The 22,906-nt window shown below is 36.5% G+C and overlaps 1 protein-coding gene across 1 annotated transcript in view; it reads right to left on the bottom strand.

The window, feature by feature from the left end:
• The window catches only part of LOC150076854 (poly(A) polymerase type 3-like), a 341,061-nt gene that overhangs the window by 50,244 nt on the left and 267,911 nt on the right, over positions 1-22,906 (bottom strand). Inside the window, exons 18-19 of the mRNA XM_090386405.1 lie at positions 15,779-15,848; positions 4,892-4,955 (exon numbers count right to left, since the gene is read on the bottom strand). Of these exons, the coding sequence (XP_090242531.1) occupies positions 4,892-4,955; positions 15,779-15,848 (134 nt within the window). The remainder of the gene's footprint in view (positions 1-4,891; positions 4,956-15,778; positions 15,849-22,906) is intronic.

Here is a 22,906-nt window from a genome sequence, read left to right as displayed (position 1 = left end):
AAATTATAATAATAGAGAAATTATTTATGACTTACAAATGTTAAAGAATGTTTATTCTTCATCATCATCGACTAAATGCACACTCGTTGATCACTCATTATTGGCTCGGCACTCATTGGTTTGTTGCACAAGGAGTCATCTTCTTCAGAAATGCTTCAAGAGGCATTTGTTTCCAAGATAATCTTTTCTTTTAATTATAAATTTCACGATTGCATGCATAAGCATTTTGTAACAGCGCACACTAATTGCAACTAACTCAGAGGAACAGGTATCCTTGTGTGTTATCAGACACTCAGCCAAAAACACTGATGGATCCAATATCTCTCTATTACAGAAGATTTAGGAGAAATCCGGTTGGCCTGCCTCCCTAAAATCCACTCATGCACACCTTCTCGATGGTAAGCCCTGTTACGTCACTTAGGTGGCAACGAACGTGTAGAGTGGTTCTCTTCAAGACGCCTGGTCAGCGTGAAGAGGAAAAGACCAAACCCTCCAGCAATGAGAGCACAACAATACAAATGGCCCTCAGTCCCCAGCAGCTTTCACTCTCCCTCTTACGGCAGCGAGAGGATCAGAGTGGAAGCAGAGGGTGCTAAGAATCTCTGGGTACGACCAGGCTGCCATGCACGGAAATTGAACTTGGCCTGTTATAACGTACGATCACTCATCGGTGAAGACAGGATATTAGAGCTGGAAAAGGAATTAGAAAATGTGAATTGGAATATCATCGGTTTGGCTGAAACAAGAAGAAGAAATGAATCACTTATAAGTTTATCAAGTGGAAATCTGCTTTACACCAATGGAAACAGTGAAAGGAGTGAAGGTGGAGTTGGGTTTCTGGTCCATAAAGATTTTAAAAACAACATTTTGGAATTCAAAAGTACATCACCAAGGGTGTCAAGACTAATACTCAAGATTTCTAAGAGGTACAAGCTAAAGATTATAATGATTTATGCACCAACATCGAGCCATGATGATGAAGAGGTTGAAGAAATGTACACTGAAATTGAGTCTTCTAGATGAGCAGAAAACCCACTACACTATTATTATGGGGGACTTCAATGCTAAGGTTGGAAAAAGGCAAAACAGCACAGAAAGAGGAACTATAGGAAATTTTGGAATTGGTGAAAGAAATAAAAGAGGTGAAAGACTTGTGGAATTTGCAGAATCTCAAGGAATGTCAGTAATGAACACTTTTTTCAAGAAAAGGGTGAACAGAAAGTGGACATGGAAGAGTCCAAATGGATTAACAACTAATGAAATCGACTTCATCCTCACTAACAGAAGATATATTGTGAATTATGTTACTGTCCTGAATAAGGTAAATGTTGGAAGTGATCACAGAATGGTAAGATGTACACTTGATATAGATGTAGGAAAGGAAAAAACTGACTCGAGGAGGAGAAAAAGCAGTATGTACTGGAACTTAAGAACAAGTTTGAGCTTCTGCAGACTGCTCAGGACCAAGATATCGACGAGGAATATTACAACTTTCTGAAAGTGATAAAGCCCAAGAAACCTATAGCGAAACAGAAATCCAAAGAAGAAAAAATTAGTCAAGAAACACTTGTCATGATGAACCAAAGACGACAAATGAAGAGCAAGAAAAACACTGACAGGGAGAAAATTGAGTATACTGAGTTATACAAAGCCATTAGAAAGAGACTCAGAGAGGACATAAGAAGATTTAACACAAGAAAAGTAGAACAAGCATTAAGGGAAAACAAAGGATTGAAATTAGCAGTCATGAGCAGTAATACAGAAAGACAAATAATACTGAAACTGAAGAATAGCGATGGTGTACTTATAAACAGCAGAGAATGCATAATTCAAATAGCAGAAGACTACTATAGAGAATTATACAAGGAGCGAGGGAATGATACCAGCAGTGGGGAAGATGGATTGCAAAGTAGCAACACATACGACATACCCGATATTCTTCCTGATGAGGTAGAACATGCATTGAAGAAAATGAAGAATCGGAAAGCCCCGGGGGAAGTTGAAGTTACTGTAGAGTTGTTAAAATTGGGAGGAAAAGACATAACACAAAAACTGGCAAGGCTCTTCACAAAGTGCATTAGAAAAGGTGTGATGCCTAAGCAGTGGAATAATGCAATCATAGTTTTGCTGCATAAGAAAGGAGATAAATCAGAAATTGGAAATTATAGACCAATTAGCTTGTTATCCCATATCTACAAGTTGTTCACAAGGGTCATTACTAACAGATTAGAAAGAATACTTGATGAGAATCAACCGAAAGAGCAAGCTGGCTTTAGGACAGGATTCTCAACTATGGATCACCTTCACGTAATATCACAGCTAATGGAGAAAGCAAATGAATATAAAACACCATTATGCCTGGCATTTGTGGATTATGAAAAGGCATTTGACTCCATACAGCATAAGGCAATGTTTCGGGCACTGGAAAGACAAGGCATAGATACTCCATATATTATGATTTTGAAGAAAATATATGAGAGTGCTACATCCTTTATTAGACTAGACAAAGACAGTAGCAAATTTAAAATCGAGAAAGGAGTTCGACAAGGAGACACAATATCTCCGAAGCTGTTTACTGCTGCCCTTGAGGAAGCTTTCAGAAGATTAGACTGGTCGCAGAAAGGAGTCAATGTGAACGGAGAGTACCTAAACCATTTACGATTTGCAGATGACATTGTGGTCATAAGCCACGATCCCAAAGAATTAGAGGAAAATCTTAATCAGTTATGCACAGTTAGTAAGGATTTTGGACTAAAGATGAATATGGCTAAAACAAAAGTAATGATGAACAAGTATGCCACGGAAAGGGAAATAATGATTGAAGGAGCAGTAATTGAAAAGGTGGAGTCATATACTTATCTGGGACAAGTTATTAGCTGTAATAATGATAAATGGCTGGAAGTCAAGAGAAGAATAAATTTTGGATGGATAGCATTCAGGAAATATAGTCACATACTGAAGAGCAATATCCCAGTTTGTCTGAAACGTAAAATAATGAATCAATGTATACTCCCCACCATGACTTATGGAAGTGAAACTTGGGCACTCACCAAAAGAATGGAAGAAAGGCTAAGAACTACACAGCGAAGAATGGAACGAATTATATTGGGAATCAGACTGTTAGATAAGAAGAGAAACACATGGATTAGGCAGCAAACTCAAGTAAAGGATATTCTTATCAAAATTAAGAACTAAAATGGTCTTGGGCAGGACACATAGCTAGAAGAAAACCTGGAAGACAAAGGCGGAGATGGATAGATGAAATTCATGAGTTTTTGAGTAGTAAATGGATGGCCAGTGCTCAAAACAGAAGGAACTGGAAAGTTGCTGGAGAGGCCTTCATCCTGCAGTGGATTGAAAATGGCTGATGATGATGATGAACAAGTTTACGAAGCTTAAAATAAAAGGAATGAAGAAAAGATTCTGAAAATTTATTTGTTTTTTATACGACTGAAAGATTTCAGTAAAGGGCAAACACATTTTACCATAATAACGTAAAAAAACACAATTCCAGCTATTGGTATTTTCGCAACTGCAAGAAGATCGAGTTTACTACCCGTTTATAATTGCTTGCAGTAACAGAAAAGCCCAATAAACAGGAAGTGCAAATTTTTTTTATTGTATTATGGTCATGACCTCCACCAGAAATATATCACAAAGGCATTTAAAATTGATTCTTATAATGGGACACATGATAACGATGAAAGCATAGTGCATTTTAATGATTTTAATTGGTAACAAATACAATTTACAAATCACGCTCACAATCTTTTATATGGCCTTAAGGTCACGCTCATGACCTTAAAAAATGACATTTTATAGAGATAAATATCTTAGTTATACAGTGAAAATTTCAACCTCTGAGATCTTGAAACGAATTACCAAAAAACAATGTGTTATTGGGTTAACATTACGATATTTTAATGATACTATGGTGTCTCTGGAACTGATTAATATCGTAAAGCGGGGTATGCTGTATTGTATAGCTACGCACGTGGTTTGGAATGCGGTATTTATGAATGTTTAACATTCATTTTTTGCAATTAATGGTCATATTCTCTGAGCAGTGCAGACGAGCTGCAAGAGTAGCTCATGGTGTCTTGTCAATGATATACAGGAATTTTTCTAGCAGGGATAAGGAGGTGATTATTCCCTTGTATAAGGCAATGGTTAGGCCACATCTTGAGTACTGTATACAGGTCTGGAAGCCTCATTTCAAGAAGGATGTAGAGCTGCTGGAACGGGCACAGAGAAGGGCAACAAGATTAGTGAATGGAACAAAGGGTTGCTCTTACGAAGAAAGGCTTAAGTTTTGCAAATTACAGAGTCTGGAGACTAGGCACTGGCGAGGTGATCTGATAGAGGTGTATAAGGCTTTGAATGGTTTGAGCATGCTCAATGCCAATGGGATTCTTCCTCTTGCTCAGAATAATCACCTCAGAGGGCATAAATTCAAATTGAGGAAGGACGGATGTCGGATAGATGTGCGGAAATTTGCCTTTGGCCAGCGGGTGGTTGGTTGGTGGAACCGACTTCCATCATTTGCTGTTGAAGTTGATAGCCTAAACAAATTTAAGGCTCAACTGGACAGGTATTTCGAACGAACGGAGGGGTGAAATGGGAGTGGTGTGTTTTTTGTTTTTTTTTTTGGCTGATGCTGAATAAGCTTGCTTTCTTGCATTATATGCCTCTACTAATGCTAATGCTAACATCGTAAAGTGGGGTACACTGTATTGTATAGCTACGCACGTGGTTTGGAATGCGGTATTTATGAATGTTTAACATTCATTTTTTGCAATTAATGGTCATATTTTTGATTTTGTTGATACTTGGGAGAGAAAAAAAGAAAACTCGTAAAGCGAGAACTGCCTGTATATTAAAAAATACTCACTGCTTTGTCCTTCTTTTTATGTCGATTGAGGACACTCTGCGGCAAATACTTAGTAAGTTCCTTTCTGCAATATCAAAAAATGATGGTAAGAAAAATATTTTATTCATATGAAAGAAAATTAGCTAACAGAGATTAAATCAAGTGGGTGAGGGTTGGGGGGGAATCATGTCAAACTCATTTTATTAATAAATTTCTGATAAAAAAATATATCTTAATTGGAATAAGAGTTGAAGCCAGTTAGTTACTTTGAGAAAGCTAAATATTCCCAATGTCATTTTATCAGAATGGATCAAAATGGAATTGGAATTTGCTTGTAGTTTCAATTCCAAAATATCGCAGTTGCAAATATCATTACTCAAGAAGCTATCTGCACAAATGAGACCCACTGGAAAGCAGTGATAAATTAGAGATAATTAAGTTGAATAATATAATAATCTCCTTTTATAGATGACTTGCATAGGATGGACACCACACTCGGAGATCTCTTATAAATCACTCAAAATAAAAAGTACTGCATAAGTGAAAAACTAATTCAACCACATGACATATTTTATAGAATAGGCAAGCAGTAAACCAAACGCATGCGCGCACACACAAAAAAATTTTTTTTTAAAAATGGATCTCTCATCTGCAAGATTCTATTGTAATAAGTTGCCTCAATGTTGCACTACAAATAAATAGAAAAGTATATAGTGCTGTTTATTTATAATGTGGTGCCATTGTTTAAGATAGCATTTTCAGTGATTGTTGCTACTTCAGTCCAACAACAGATGTTGGAACCAGATGACTGATAATCCTACTTTTAATTGCTCTCAGACTCATGCATTTGTCTGGCAACTTATCCCACAAACAAATCACACATCTAGTTTGCATCTGTTACTAGATTATTAATTTGCATCTGTTATTAGATGTTATTAATTTGCATATAATTGGTTATGATGGACATAACCAATTATATGCAAACTAATTGATTACGAAATCAACAGCAATAATGAGCTGTGTGGTAACAGCACTTTATCTTTAGTAACATCAGATTGAATCAATCAATTATGCCCATAATTAGTGCCTGGTGTCTCGTGACTCTGATGTATGGGGGGTGCTGCTTCTTAAAAGTTACATTAAATTGCCTTGGTTATAAGACATGTAGACACAGATAGTAATAATAATAAGCAAATTAAAAATACTACAAAACATTAATTGGACACTTACCATCAACAGACTTGGATAATCTTGAAATTTTATTTAAAAATAAAATCCATTCTTCGGTTTTTATTTGTTGAAAATAGATTAACTTTTTCATTCAAGTTTGGCACAGATTTGATAGAGAAAAGCTTGGTTAACCAAGCTTTTCTCTATCGAAAGCATTGCTTCGGCATTTAGCCTTTCCTGATTTATAGTGCTCCTTAAAATGTGGAGCTGTCTAGCACACAGTTCCACCTATGGTTAAGCTTCAAAGTTGAAAATGATTGTGTTTTTATTCATTTATTATTGAAATGATTACTGAAAATACAGTTGAACTCGTTCATAACGAGCCTGCTTACAACGAATAAACTGAGATATTTTGTTTGGTCTCATTTAAAAACACAGCATTCAATTCGATATAACGAGCACGTCCTGGATATAACAAGGGAACATACCGCACCACCATGTGCAGCAAACCAATTGCTTCTTGTCATCCTTTACAAACAAGAAGAAAGTTCCTACTTGTCCTTCAAAAGAAAGTTTATAAAATTGCCTGTGGAATCCGCTGTCTAGAATGATCAACGTCAAAGCAGTGAATGCTTCTAAACTCTCTAGAGGTCTGCTTTTACCTACCCTGCAACAGCTAGCTATTGGTCATCAGCAAACCAATCAGCGAGCTGTAAAACACACTCCCACTCCTTTGCCAATGACCAATCGATGGCCGCTGCCGAATAGATAAAAGCAGACCTCCGGAAAGCTTAGATGCATTCGCTGCTTTGAAACTGATCGTTTCGGATAGTGGATTTCGCAGAAAATTTTATAATTTAAGGATGACCTTTATTCTCACTTCTAAAGGACAGTAAGAGGAACTTGGTTTCAATCTCAGAGCCTGAAAATGTAGAAGAGGAGCATTATCGGTGAAGGAAAAAGCCAAAATTATTGAGGAACTGCAGACTGGTCAGAAGAACAATAGAGATATGCAAGAAGTACGGACTTTCTTCGCCTACTGTTTCAACACTGTGGAAAAATAGAGACAGTATTGAAGGCCCGTGATGACAACGTAACAAATGCAAAGAGACTCAAGAAATGCAACAAAGATGATGTTGATCAAGCTCTGCTGAAATGGTTCACTGCACAAAGAAATGCCGGGTTACCCATAAGTGGACCAATCTTAAAGGCTAAAGCAGAAGAATTTGCACGGCTTTTCAACCATGCAGGATTTTGTTGCTCAAATGGGTGGCTTGATCGTTTTAAGAATCAGCATAAAATTTGCTATGGCGAAATCAGTGGAGAAGCATCTGCAGTGGACATGGAGATAACATCTATGTGGATGACCGATGTGTGGCCACTTCATTCCCAAGGCTACAGTGATGATGACATCTACAATATGGATGAAGCTGGAATTTTCTATAATGTCACTCCTGACCAAACTTTGAAATTCCAGGGCGAAAAATTCATTGGAGAATTTGTCGAAGAATAGATAGTGGCTATCTGCTTGAATATGTCTGGGACAGATAAAAGGCTTCTAGTGAGCTTGAATATGTCTGGGACAGATAAAAGGCTTCTAGTGATTGGAAAGTCTGCCAAACCAAGATGCTTCAAGAATGTGAAGCAACTTCCAGTGGCTTATAAGTCGAACAGAAAAGCTTGGATGACTTCAGATATTTTCACGGCTTACCTCAAAAAGTGGGACAACGATCTCCGTATTACAGAAAAATGCAAAATTATATTTGTTGTAGATAACTGTCCTGCATATCCACAGAAAGTCGACAATCTAAGTCACATAATGCTTGTTTTTTTTGCTTCCAAACACTACAGCAGTGCTACAACCAATGGATCAAGGTGTGATCGGAAGTTTCAAAGCTCATGTTCGTCGCAACTTGGTCCTTTTGCTCATTGACAGAATAGACAAGGGAAATGAAACAAAAATCTCGGTTCTCGATTCTTTATGAGTGATGCGCGGGAATGCATTTCACAAAGTTGCATTCAAAACTGTTTCAAGAAGGCCGGATTTCAGTCAAAGCAAGATAACGTTACCAGCGAAGATAACATTCCACTATCTGAGTGGTTGCAAAAAAGGAGTCCAGAGTATTTGAATCAATTTCCAAACATCGACATTCGGGAGCATGTAGGTGATGATGCAACTTCGGGAACTTGTACAACAGAGACATAGAAACTATCCGAGTAGCAGGTGAAGAAGTAGTAGATGAAGAAAACTCCATTCAGCCTCCATCATATGGAGCAGCTGCTGACAGTGTAGAGAACCTTCAGTGTTTTTTCGAAGCTACAGACCATACAGAAGCAGAGGTATTCAGTGCCTCATCAGAAGAAAGTTGAGACAAAAGCAGAAGAAGACAAGTCAAATGACCCTACATTCGTACCTGAAAATTGGATAATCACTTTTAAAAACATTCATGTTGCCTCTGGTTCCTACACTTCTATTATTCCAAATCACCTAACCCGAGTATAACGAGCACTCGGATACAGCGAGCACATCTGGCGGTCCAGTGAAACTCGTTATAAACGAGTTCAACTGTAGTCGGTTTCCAATGAACCAAAGGCCTTAGGCTATGTTTGGGCCTGGATGACCCGGGCTCTGTTTAATACTTGTGTTGAATAAAGCAATTATTCATTTATTTTTTTGATTACTGGAAATAGAGGATGAGTATACTATATGCAGGACCTGTTAATAAAAATATTCATTGCATTGCATTGTTCTTCACAAAATTTCATATAACTCCGTTGACTGTATATTTAGATTTAAAAAGCTGAGGGTGCTACAGTTCTACAGTGCCTATCAACGAGCCACCCGTGGGTGTCTCCAGTCATTTTATAGATGGTTGCTAAGGCAGCTTTATTTGTACATTTGAACTTCATTCAAGTGGATATTTTTAATAGCTTGCTTACTTTAAATTTTAATGCAGAAGTTCTTAACTGTGGTCTGAACATACACACCTGGGGTTTCTCTGGTTGTTGCAAATTCAAATTGTAGTTGGTAGGGGATGAGTGAGTTACTTTAAGAGATGCTTTTGATTTTATTTTATTATTTTTTAAAATTTCTTAAGTGTAGATCAAAATGTGAACCTCTACTGGGCTACTGTAAACAATTTAATAAGTGCACACAAGTTAACAAATTTATCATATGTTTAAACTAAACAAACTATAATGCTGATTTACGTCAGTGGTCTATAAAGGCATTTCACACATTTCGTTGGTCTAAGGTTTTAAAAAAGTTTGATTGTCATTGTTCTAGCATAATATTTCCATATCATGTATACCCAGATCACCAATGAATAATAGATTTATATTATTATTTATTGGTGAAAAAAAATTTCACTCAAGTTAATTTCTTTAAAAAAATTGAAAACAGCAGTATCTGTAAAATGAAATCAAGTAAACTTTAATGGAAGAATAAAAAGTTCACTTAATATCCTTTTACAGGTACTACTGTTTTGCAATTTTGTTTAAAAAATTGAACTTGTTTTTATATAATGGTATTGAATTTTTCATTTCAGTTTTTCCCTCTCCAGCTCTCATTCAATAGCAACTCAAATTTCATTCCATCTTTTCTATTTCACACAATTTTTTTCCTTGTCCACCTGCCATCAAACAAACTAAATAAATAAAAATATGAAGTTGAAGACACTGAAAGTACAGTTTTATTTACTGTCAAGCTGTCGAAATACAACAATCACCTGAGTTATGAACAGGAACTTATGATATTAGAAATCCAATTTATGAATCTGAACCACAAGTGTGAAGAAAATTGTGTGAAGAAGCAGACTTCATGAGCTCCTTCAAATGATAAGTTTTTCTTAGACATTTTATCGTATTTTTTATTAATTAATGTATTAATTTGTGTTTCACAAATAGGTTAAATAGGCTTAGTAGTGTTAATTTATTTCTTAAATTTAGCTGGTGGATTTTGTAAGTTATGACTCGCTACTCATACCGCTATTGCATTGGAGTTTTGGGCGTGAATATCGCAGCACGTAACCAGTAGTGCAGAAGAATAGTATGGTTTTAATTGTAATAAATAAGCAGTTTGAAGGTTTTAATCACTTTTTGGGCATATATCTTTTGTATTTAGTTAAGGGCATAACTAATTTAACATTGTCATCGTTATGGTATAGCATATATCTTGAACTTGATATTGTAAGGTATAACATAAAACTAGATAGCATAATATGAATCACTGCATTAGTATAGTATTGTATAGTATAGTCAAGTGTAGTATAGTATAGTTCATTAATCAATTTTCATTGTTAATTAAATCGCATTTTAGAAATCATGCCCCAGACTAGAGCAGCAAAGCGATATGCACAAATTAGTGGGAGTGCTGTGGCTCGGGGGGGAACCGAAGGGGGCGATTCTCCAATACATGACATTCTAAAACAATGTGCAACCTGTGAAATGCTTGCAGAACTTTCTGGAACAGGAAATGATCTAGCCAAGGATTGTCTTTGTGTGTGCTATGTGCAGAGAGTGCCAAGAAGTCAGGTGCCAACTCGGCGTTCTGATGGGCATCTATGAGAGTTTTAAGAGTAGGGTAGATGCCCTTGAAGGAATTAAAATGGGGAGCCCATCAAGCTCTCAGCTGTCCAACCCAATGCCAGACTAATTCTTGTGCTTTAGGCAACACACCAGCAATCTTCAGGACAGAATGTGATGGTCCCACAGGAGCTAGTTATTGTTGTGACTATTGTCACGGATACAGGAAATATATTGTGCAAAAATGATAGGTGGAACAGGACCAGGGTATGTCTGCCAGGGGCAAAAGTATATGACGTTGTACACACTGACACAAATGACATCAAGAGTAGGAAATCTGCAGACTTGATTAGCAAGTGCAGATCAATGTTGAAAAAAAGTTGTGAGTTAGTTTTAAATTTGGAAGTGTCTGCAATTCTTCCCAGACACAATAGGAGGGAGTATATGAGAGTCTTGTCAATCAATTCAGCACTGGAGAGACTGTGCAAGGCTCATGGGGTAGAATTTTTCTCAGCATGGTCTGTGCTTGTCAACAGGAGAGATTGCTTCTACAAGGATGGGATACACTTAAATAGCAAGGGTGCAAGATATTTGCTAATACTATTGAGGCAGTGTTATGTGGATCAGAAACTGCTAAATAAATTTGATGAATTTGAGGTGCTGGTGAAGACACTGAAGGCAGATATTGTTGGGATATCAGAGAAGTGGTGTAACACAGAGATAAGGAATGCAGAATTGGAATTTGGGGAATACAATATGAACAGAAAGGATAGACAGCACAGAAAGGAAGGAGGGGGTAATGCTGTTAGTTAAGAAACAAAATCTAAGGAAGTGCATCCGGCTGACAGTGCAATGTTGAGTCTATTTGGTGTGACATAAGCACTGACAAAGCAAAATTGAGAGTAGGGGTGTATTATAGGAAGGCCCAATTTCATACATATTTAATGGTGTGGGTTGAAGGGATTCATCTTAAAAACAAAGTGCTGGCATGAAAATTTATTTTTGATCTCTCCCCACCTCCAATATCTATTATCTAGATGTAGGGTAACACTAAATTATTGTAAGTAAGATATTACTTACAATAACACTAATTGTATCTTACTTACAATAACAATATATTCTTTTCGGCAAAGGCCATGGTTATATGTAAGTAGAAAACAATCAGAATAAAACAATATACATATTAACAGACCATACATTATGTACTAGTAGTCATATATATGTTATGCACTATAGACTATATGTACTATACACCATTTACTAGTGGTCAAAATGTAAACAGTTAAATTTGTCAAATAACAATAAACATAATCAGAACAAATGCTTTCAGAATATCAACGGATGTGCTTCAGAGAAAAAATGCTTTTGCAATGGCAAATATGAAAAAAAAAAAAAAAATAAATAAATAAAAATAAAAAAATAAATAATAAATAAATAAATTAAAATAAAACTGTTCTTTCGAAGAATAATTATTATAATGAGGCCAGTTCTATCAGTTTACATGATATTTTGTTTTAATAATGTACTGTGGAGAAATTCAATCAATATTTTGTACATAATAACAAAGTTTGCCAAGTTTTGTTTTTGATGATATAGCAGAGAAAGCAGGTGGTCACGGTCACTCACCAGGGCCCCTTTCATAGCATCAGTGTGAAATGAGAAGCCAAGTGAGTAACCTGTTGCTTTTCTCCCTACTTTAGTCATACACTTGACAAGTTTTATCTCTAGTTATAACAGTGCAAATAAAACTTGGTTGTGTGGAATTAAATCTATTGCTTGTGAGCATCATTAAGTCACTGTTTACAGAAGAGATTAACCATAACACAAATTATCTAATCATTGCAGGATATTCTTCTTCCAAGGATAGGCAAAATGCAGAAAAGAAATTATCACAAATTTGTTGCAAGATAACTTGAAATATGGAAAGTTCTTCCTTTCTACAGGACTAAGATTTGAGGTCTTGTCGAAGAGCTCTCTGGAAGAATTGTAGTGTAACCAACCACTCAAATTCCTTCTAAAAACAGACAAAAGTAAGACTCAAACTAGACTGCTGAGTAGAAAAAGCGCATAACCAATATTAAAAAGAGAAAAAAAAATTCAAGGAATACACTGAGATCCACTACTAGCTCTTAGAAATCCAGCAAGAGCCACCTATGATCTCAAGAATAAACTACTTTAAATTACATTCAACAGTGTGCTGTACTTAGCTATGCCAGTGGGCTATGAAAGCAAGAGCCAAACATCAGCAAAATCATTGGGGGACTAATGAATTAAATTTTCATGGCACATTTAGTTTTTTTTTTTTTTTGGCACACTGGGAATGTTTCATTAATTAGAAATGGGACTGTTTCTTTTAACGTAAATTTTTATTTGTGTTTCAGTTTTCTTGGGTTGCAATTCTTATTTTAAGGAAAATTAGAGCGGATATCATCTTTTAAGGGCACAAAAGGTGATATAGTTGTACACGTTGGCACTAATGATATTAAGAGTAGGAAACCGGCGGAATTACTTAACAAGTACAAGTCACTGTTGAAAAAAAGCCGTGAATTAGGGTTGAATTTGAAAGTGTCTGCAATTCTGCCCAGACACGATAGGAGGGAGTATATGATGAGAGCCCTGTCGATCAATTCGGCCCTGGAAAGACTGTGCAAGGCTCAAGGGATAGAATTTTTTTCAGCCTGGTCTGTACTTGTTAACAGGAGAGACTGCTTCTACAGGGATGGGATACACTTAAATAGAAAGGGTGCAAGAATGTTTGCTGATGCTATCAAGGCAGTGTTAGGTGGGCCGGAAAATTGCTAGATTGGGGGGGGGATACAAGGATTAATAGATTAACAGTAGCCACTGGCAGAGGTGAAAGTGATTCTTGCACTGCTTCTATTGGAATGAGCAGCAGCCTGGAAAATAAGATGCAGGATATTTCAGAGACTGTTGGGAGTCATATCGATACAAGTAAACACATGGGTTGTGTTAGGGTAGCTAAGAATAGGAACAGGTGCATGTATACTTGCGTGTACACCAATGCTAGGAGTTTGGTAAATAAATTTGATGAATTTGAGGTATTGCTCAAAGCATCAAAGGCGGATATTGTTGGGATATCAGAGACATGGTGTCACACAGATATAAGTAATGCAGAACTGGAATTTGGGGAGTACGTCTACAGAAAGGATAGACAGGATAGGAAAGGAGGAGGGGTTATGCTATTAGTTAAGAAACACATAAAATCCAAGGAAGTGAAGCCAGTCGATATCGCTGGACAGTGCAGTGTTGAGTCAGTTTGGTGTAACATAAGCATTGGAAGATCAAAATTGAGAGTAGGAGTGTGTTATAGGCCTAATGGCTCTGATGAGTATAATAAGAAACTGTACAGGGAAACAGAGTAGGCCAGTAAATCAGAGAATCTTATAATGGGGGGATTTTAATTTCCTAGATATTGACTGGAATTTGTGAGTTGGTCATTCACACACTAGCAAGGCTTTTGTGGATTTATTCGATGATTGTTTTCGAAATCAGCATGTTCGGGAGGCAACTAGAGGGAGCAATACTCTTGATTTGATTATCAGTAGTGATTCTTCGTGCATTAAGAATCTGCAGATACAGGAACCACTAGGTGGCAGTGATCACAGTGTGCTGAAGTGGGATTTACTCAAGGAGGTAACTACCATCAGGGGTAAAGGGAAGGGTTATTGCTTTCGTAAAGGCAACTAGGATGGTCTGAGACAGTATTTAAATTCTATACAGTGGGACCAACTGATGATATTACCAACAGCAAACTCAAAATGGGAAGCATTCAAAGAACTTATCTTGGAAGCTACTAGGCTTTACATACCAACTAAGAAATATTGTTCAAGGTTCAGGCCTAAATGGATATCAGATGAACTAATGACACATATGGCAGAGAAGAAAAATGCATGGGATACATATAAATTAACATGTGACACAGAAGCCTATCATAGATATAAGTTGATCTGTAACCAAGTTACAAAGGAGGTTAGGCAGGCGAAGGCAGATTATGAGAAATCTTTGGCAAGGGATGCTAAGAAAAACAGCAAGGATTTCTTTACTTATGTAAACTCTAGAAGGAAGGGGATGAATCAGATTGGTCCACTTGATATCGATGGTTCAACTGTTCATGATCCTGCTCAGGTAGATAACAAATCAAATCAATATTTTGCATCTACATTCACACATGAGGAGTTATTCAGGAAGGGGAATGCCATAGATGAAGTAAACACTGGCAGTGAGGTAGATGATCTTGTAATAATTGAGAGTAAAGTGGAGGAGAAATTGTTGAAGATAAATACAAGAAAGGCACCTGGGGTGGATGGGATCTATCCAGTTATATTAAAGGAGGCAGCAAAGGAAGTAAGCAATCCGTTAGCCATAATTATGAGAGCTTCCTTGGACTCAGGGGAGGTACCCACAGACTGGAGATGTGCAAATGTAACCCCAATTCACAAAGGAGGATCAAAGGCTGACAAGTAATTATAGACCTGTGAGTTTAACTTCTGTTCCAGGAAAATTAATGGAAGCACTGGTTAAAGAAGCACTGCAGGATCATCTTGACAAGAATTCGGTTATGGCTGAGACACAGCATGGTTCTGTTAAGGGAAGGTCTTGCCTGACACAGTGGTCCCCCTGACAGTTTTTAAATTCTGTACAGTGGGATCAACTGACGATGTTACCAACAGTAAATTCTAAGTGGGAAGCATTCAAGGAATTAATTGTGGATGCTACTAAAAGTTTCATACCTATTAAGAAATATTGTTCAAGGTTTAGGCCTAAATGGTTGTCAAATGAACTAATGAGACTCGTAACAGAAGAAAAATGCATGGGATGCATACAAATTAACACAAGTTTATGTATTCATTTATTTTTAGGGCAGTTATATTGTCTCATTCTGTTTTTCTGCCCACAGCCTCTTTCTCATCTGTACACATCATTAATTCATCTTTGTACACAAGTATTGTCCCTATGTGTCTCAATGTGCCAGCTAGGGCATCTACAAAAGCCTGGTTATATATTCATCTTTATAGAAAAAAATAAAATAAATAAAATAAATGACAAAGGAACTCTACACGTCAGCCTGCAAAAATATATGATCTATAAGTCGTCTTCTGCAATGATAATTTATGTGGGAAGGGGAAAGAAAAAATAATATAAATACAGCTCTTAATTACAGGATTATATATAATTAGATCAAAATATGCTTACCGTCGCACATGCTTGGTATCTATTTTCATTCCTGGTTTGTATAAATTTATTGTCACTGCTTGCCTAATCACTAGAAAGCAAGACCATTGTTCTGATTATAAAGATAAAGAACACTCTCAAACAAGTAATTTTAAATATTTTTTAACTATGATTTATTTATTTGTTTTATTTTTAAACTGGATGACTAACTTTCTTTGAAACTTAAGTTGTTCTTCATAAATTTGGCACTCACAATTGATGCTGTTCTTGAATGTGTTGGGATGTTCAGACCAAAATCTTTACAACATAGAATGGCTCATATATTCAGCAGATGACTTCATATATATGAACGAGGAAATTAGACATGACAGTATTCAGAAAAGGTCCTACCTGGATTATATCTATTCGGTATTGGAGGAAGATTATGCACTTAGTGATGGCATCACAGTTTAGTAAGTCTACTAGCTAATTCAACATCTAACATGCAAATACCACACAAGTCGTTCATTGTGTTGTCTTTGTGGTGGGTGATGGAACAAAGAGCAAATGTTAATAAAATTTTTTTAAGGCCGAAGAAAAGCATAACCAAAACATGAATTGATAAAACAGACATATAATAATAATAATGGTCTATATTGTTCAAGTGTTTTGTGCCATTTGCATGATTTCAAGATGGCTATAAGTATCTAGAAGATGAGAGTGCTACAAAACAACTACTGAACCACAGAAACAGTTAAAAGAAAAAAATTACATTGTCATATTTTCGAGTTGCTCATTAAATGACAGAAGCACAACTTCATATTAACAGAAAAACAACTCATCAATACTGACAGAAGATTTTCAAACAGAACATCAACAATTGGTTTCTTCTCCACAATGACAGATGAACAAAAGCTGCTCAACCTCAAAGCAAGTAAAGAGCTTATTCAAGCTGGTGATAATTTCTCCTTGCTCAATTGTAATAGGTGACAAGTCATGGTGTTTCAAATACAATCCAGAAAAAAGAAACATTGGAATGGCAATCAATGTGCTCTCTGAGATACAAAAACTTTTATTTTGCAAAAACGAAAGTGATATCAATTTGTAGTAGAAAGCATTTAAATTATTAATGAAAAGAACTTTCCACTCTTTAATGTGAACTGTTTTCTTGCATTTTTAGGACTATTATCTGAAGTTTAAGATCATGTAGTAATGAACTTTACTTGCTTGTTGTTTCCATTTTTGAATTTTGTACAATTATAGAGTAACAGAATTATTTTAATATTTAAGTTTTTTACGACAATATTTGCTAAAACCACGTACTTCCTCACCATTGCATAATGGCAAATATTTTGTTTATAGCAGGAGAAATCTGAACCTAGAGTGAAGTATACTGTTTCCATTTCCACTGCTTTTACCTGCTTGATGATGATAACAGAGAGTTATGCAGCAACATTAAACCATAGAGTGAACAGACCTCTTAATAAGATTTTTAAGTTCCATTCATAATGAACAAGGTTTATTCTGCTGAAATATTATATGTGCTCAATGGAAAAATATTCTTAATTCAGAGGATAATATTGTTAAGTTTTCTTAAATGGTTTTTCCACCCATTTTAATAATTGGTGATATATGATTAATTTAAAAATACACTAGATGCAAAACTTCAATTTTAATAAAGTTAAGGTAAAAGATAAAGGTAAACTGCAACCATTATCAACCCACTGCAGGATGGAAACCTCCTCAACAATTCATGCTGAGGGAAATGGATCATAATCTGCCACATTAGTCCAGTGCGGGTTGGCAGATCGACCATATTTAGCAGTCAGGGGCTTGAACCCCCGGTCTACTGAAACAGCATGTGCTACTGCACTCCCACTCCTGACCACTCGGCTACGAATGTTTTAATCTCTACATTCATTACTGTGACAAGAAAATTGAAAGTAAGACTGAGGAGAAAATATAGAAATTCATTCTTTAAGAACATTAACCTATTTTAAAACCTTGAATGCTTCTGATAAACACCAATGCTAATCTTCAAGGAAACAGAAATGCAAACAAAGAGTGTCTACTGCAAGGCTTTAAGATTTAATATAAGGAAGTTCATTCTATCAGAGTGACTAAATTTATTAAACATTCTGCAATTTTAGTGTATTGCAAATAATGTCATTAAATGGATTTCATGAGTTATTTCTATTTAATGTGCTTGTCATCAAAATTAGTTTCAAATCAGAGGTCCTTGAAGTTTTAGATGTAAAATTTTGAAAACTGGAAATATATATTTGTAAAATAATAAGAGGAGTTTACCTCAATATAGTACGTAAAACACTTCCGTATGATACTCTCCAGAAATTAAAACAAAAAAATCGAAAACTTACATCAGAGTAAAAAATAAATAATTAAAAACCAATTTAACACAATTAAAAAGAATCAAAACGATTTTCCTTCCTGAAGCTGACAACACTTTGACCATATGTCGTGATCACAGGAATGAAAATTAACGAATAGGGTTGAACCTGAAACTTAAATAGTGATTATTTGTCTTCACACATGCACGTAAAGGTCCATGCATGGGAGATCAAATATGGCTGCCGAACATTAACAGAATTATTGTGTAATTTAATTTCTACAGTTTCTGCAATTTATAGTCGTGTATAATTACGTTGAACATTAAGTATTTTGGCCTTGTTAAATAAAAAAGTGTGTTTTTTGTTAATGGCATGAAAGGCTAATTCTGACGCTGCTGAACGAGAAGCACGAACTGAGGCTTCAAGTTGATTTACATGAATATTCAGAGAAAATTGCGTCGAACCTTGGTAAGACGAGTCGCAATCAATGCAAGAAATGTTGTATACCAGATCATTAATTTGTGCTGCCAATGCAGAAAGAACCGAGCGATTGTTCAGTATAGTGTGTAATTTCCGTATTGGCAATTTTAAATTCGGAAATATATATATAAAAATCTGTCAAAAGTGTTGGAGGGCATTTCTTTAGATTCTGATTTAAATTTTGAATTACATTTACTAAACATTTCTTATTATTTTTTTTCCCTAAACATGGCTCAACGTATTATTTATTTAAACATGTTTAATGATTCTAAAAATCAAACGTACCAAAATGAAACATCATTTGAAGCCTATATTGATAGGGAGCCTGTTTGTAGTGAAATTTTGAAAATAAAATATTTATAAAGCTCTCAAAAGTGTGATAAGCTGACTGCTCCAGAATGACCTTAGTCATTCTGCAACAGTCAGTATTATTCACTAAATAAATACTTGAACCTCATACATTTATGGTTGCAGTCATTTGTAGGAATCTGTCCATTTGCTCAAATGTTCTCTGCAAATGATTGCTGCTCTCTTCCTCTCTATCCTCCTTGTGTGCAGATTGTCACAGTGATTCTTTTGGTAAGTCTGAGAGAGAACCCAAACAGGATTTTTCTCCTCTGGTCACTATGACAAAGGTTTACAGTATTGCTTCAAGTTTCATAAGATTATGACATTCTTATATAATAGCAAAGCTTACTTCCATAACAGTATGGTTAATTCACTGAAATGGTTTGAAGTGACTAAAAATTAACTGGGAAAAAAAACAAAAACTTTTGAATCCCTTTGGGGTGGTGCACTTTCCACCTAAATGGTTCATCGATGTATAAATTAAACTACATTAAAAACTGCATTCTTGGACAGAAGAACCAGGAGTCCTGACACTGGACTTATATATAATACTGTATGTTGGCTCAAATGGAGTTATCATCAAAAGAGAACTCTCCTGATGATAATTTAGTGTTACAAAGTGAAATTAGTTCTCATGATGCATATAGAGTGCACGAGTTGAAAACTTGACATAATTTAGCTGCCATATTAGTGAAAAATTATGCCAGTAACTTCATGTTAACAACATAAAGTTCGACTGTTGATGATCCTGCTCAGATAGCAAACAAACTGAATGAGTATTTTGCATCTACATTCACACATGAGGAGTTATCAAGGTTTGAAAATGACAGAAGGTTATCAAATTGCAGCAGGGTGCTTAATGATTTTGTAATAACTGAGAGCATAGTGGAGGAGAAATTGTTGAAGTTAAACATAAGAAAGGCACCTGGGGTGGATGGGATCTATTCAGTTACAGTCAGTCCTCGTATAGCACGATAGTTGTGTTCCTAGAAAACCTCGTCTAATGCAAAATCGTGCAATATAAACAACAGGCCCTATGGGAAAAACAGGGTTAGGTGCCGACCACCCAAGATTGAACACACATTTGTAACCAAAACATTACCAAACACAATAAACAATCGTAATAAAATACTTTCGTATTTTATTACGACTATTACGTAATAAAATATTGCTAATGCTTTTGCTTCTATCGTAAGCAAACTTGTTTTTTGTTTGATTTTCTATCCAAACAGATGACAGCCATGTCATCTCTTCCAATTCTTTGTCTTAATCTACTGGATTTTAATTACACTTTGAGTTGTTCCTGCTATGAAAGTTTTTATTTTCTCTGTATTCAATGTAATTCTCGGCATTGCCTCATTTAGGCCTGTAACACATGCAATATCACATGGTCTTTCATTTCACGCAAAGTGTTTCCGTCACAATTTCATATTTTTTCTCTATTGACAGAGGCGGACTGGCCATAAGCCTTACCAGGGAAACCACGGTGGGTCGGAGGCCGGTGTGATTTTGGCCTTAAACGCTAGTATGAGGCCACTACAAATTTTCCCGGGTAAGAATTTTTGACCTAGTCCGACTCTGTTTATCGATATTGCTTTTCTTTTTCTCTCTGAATCAGTAGTGTTTCCACCAGGACGCTTCCTTTTTACACCTTTTAAGTATTTTACTCATTTTTAGGGAATAAAGCACAATTACAAAATGAGGAGGCACGCTTGATACACAAACAAAGCTGTGCACGTGTAGCAACTGAATAAACAACACCGTAAAGGCAGAGACAACTCTATTAACATCTCACTAGCTCACATATTAGTAAAGCACATTTCTGGGGTTACTACCATAAAACAATAAAAACAATTTCCAGTTGCATTCCTGCTAGTGGAATCTATTATAAACTGGTAGGAAACTCGATCTAATTGCATTTGCGATAATACCAATAGCTGGAATTTTACGTTATTATGATGAAATGTGTTTCCCCTTCACTGATATAAAAAACATAAATACATTTTCAGAATCTTCTCTTCAGTGCTATCGTGTTGCGTTCAGTTGGGGTTATTCTGTGTCCGACTGCCATTTTTTGTAAACACAAGGGCGAATTGTGCATAAGCGAATTCGGTTTGTGTAAACACGTGTTATACGAGGACTGACTGTATATTAAAGGAGGCAGCAAAGCAACTAAGCAAACCCATAGCCATAATTATGAGAGCATCCTTGGACTCAGGGGAGGTCCCCGCAGACTGGAGATGTGCAAATGTATCCCCAATTCACAAAGGGGGATCGAAGGGTGACGCGAGTAATTACAGACCAGTTAGTTTAACTTCTGTTCCGGGTAAAATAATGGAGTCACTGGTTAAAGATGCATTGCAGGATCATCTAGACAAGACTGCAGCAATAATTCAAACACAGCATGGGTTTGTTAAGGGAAAGTCTTATTTGACAAATTTGATAGGATATTATGATGTGGTTACAAAGGAACTGGATGCAAAAAATAATTTTGATATCATATATTTGGATTTCAGGAAAGCTTTTGAAACTGTTGCGCATGGAAGACTATTGTACAAATTGGAGCAGAATGGTATTAAGGGTAAGTTGCTACAATGGATAAAAGGATGGTTAAGTGGGAGAAGACAGAGGGTGGTAATCAATGGGTGCTGCTCTTCGTGGACTAATGTTATTAGTGGAGTCCCACAGGGTTCGGTGTTGGGTCCACTGTTGTTTTGTATATTTATTAATGATATTGATGAAGGTATATCAGGCTTAATGTCGAAGTTTGCAGATGATACAAAGGTTGGCAGGGTTGTTAATGACAGTAATGGCTGTGTGCTACTGCAACAGGATCTAGATAATTTGGGCAGATGGGCTAAGAAGAGGCAACTGAAGTTTAACCTTGACAAATGCAAAGTACTGCATATGGGTAGAAGTAACCCGAGAGAAAAGTACCAACTGTGTGGTACTACCCTTAAGGTGGTAGAAAATGAAAAAGACCTGGGAGTAATTGTGAAGTCAGATATGAAGTTTTCTGAGCAATGCAGACAGGCTGCCAGGGCAGGTCATGGGGTTTTGTCAATGATATATAAGAATTTTGCTAGCATGGAAAAGGAGGTGATTGTCCCTCTGTATAAGGCAATGGTCAGGCCATGTCTTGAGTACCGCGTACAGGTCTGGAGGCCTCATTTTAGGAAGGATGTAGATTTGCTTGAGCGTGTACAGAGAAGGGCAACAAGATTGGTGAGGGGAATGAGGGGATCCTCTTACCAGGAGAGGCTTAAGTTCTGCATATTGCAGCAGCTGGAAACTAGGCGCCTGCGAGGTGATCTGGTTGAAGTGTATAAGGCCTTGAATGGGTTGAGCATGCTGAATTCTGATGAGATTCTTCCACTTGTTCAGATTACGAACCTAAGGGTGCATAAATTGAAATTGAGAAGGACAGATGTAGAATAGATATGTGGAAATTTGCCTTTAGCCAGCAGGTGGTTAATTGCTGGAACAAACTTCCATCTGTTGTTGTGGAAGTTGATAGGTTAAATAAATTTAAGGAAGAACTGGAAAAATATTTAGATCGGATTGTTTTGTAATTTATGTATACTGCGTATAGGTATATATGTATACTGTATTCACGTAGACGGTAATTCAATGTCAGTATGGATAAAGGTCATGAGTTAATTGACTTTGAAAAAGGGATGATAGTGGGTGCCTGATGCATTGGCCACTCCATCGCGGAAGGTGGTACAAATGGGGATAGTGCAATTTCCATCGGAAATTGCACTATTCTCATTTCCTGAATAACATCTCATTGTGGACAGTGCTGTCGGTGGAGAAAGGTGGTGGGTGAATGTTGCCATCGACATCTGTCTTGCATTGTTTTAGCCAACCGGAGAGCAACAGCGGCACAAATCGCCGACCCATCAGGTCCTATTGCTAACACCACGACACAGGACTCTATGCATCAACCGGGCAAAATAACATCGGCACTGGACCTTGGATGATTGGAGGTGGG

This window comes from Mastigoproctus giganteus, chromosome 12 (genome assembly GCF_048544385.1).
Source record: "Mastigoproctus giganteus isolate SK-2022 chromosome 12, ASM4854438v1, whole genome shotgun sequence".
NCBI classification, from domain to species: domain Eukaryota; kingdom Metazoa; phylum Arthropoda; class Arachnida; order Uropygi; family Thelyphonidae; genus Mastigoproctus; species Mastigoproctus giganteus.
The sequence above is the reverse complement of the archived record's forward strand: the minus strand, read 5'-3'. Positions and strand labels throughout refer to the sequence as shown.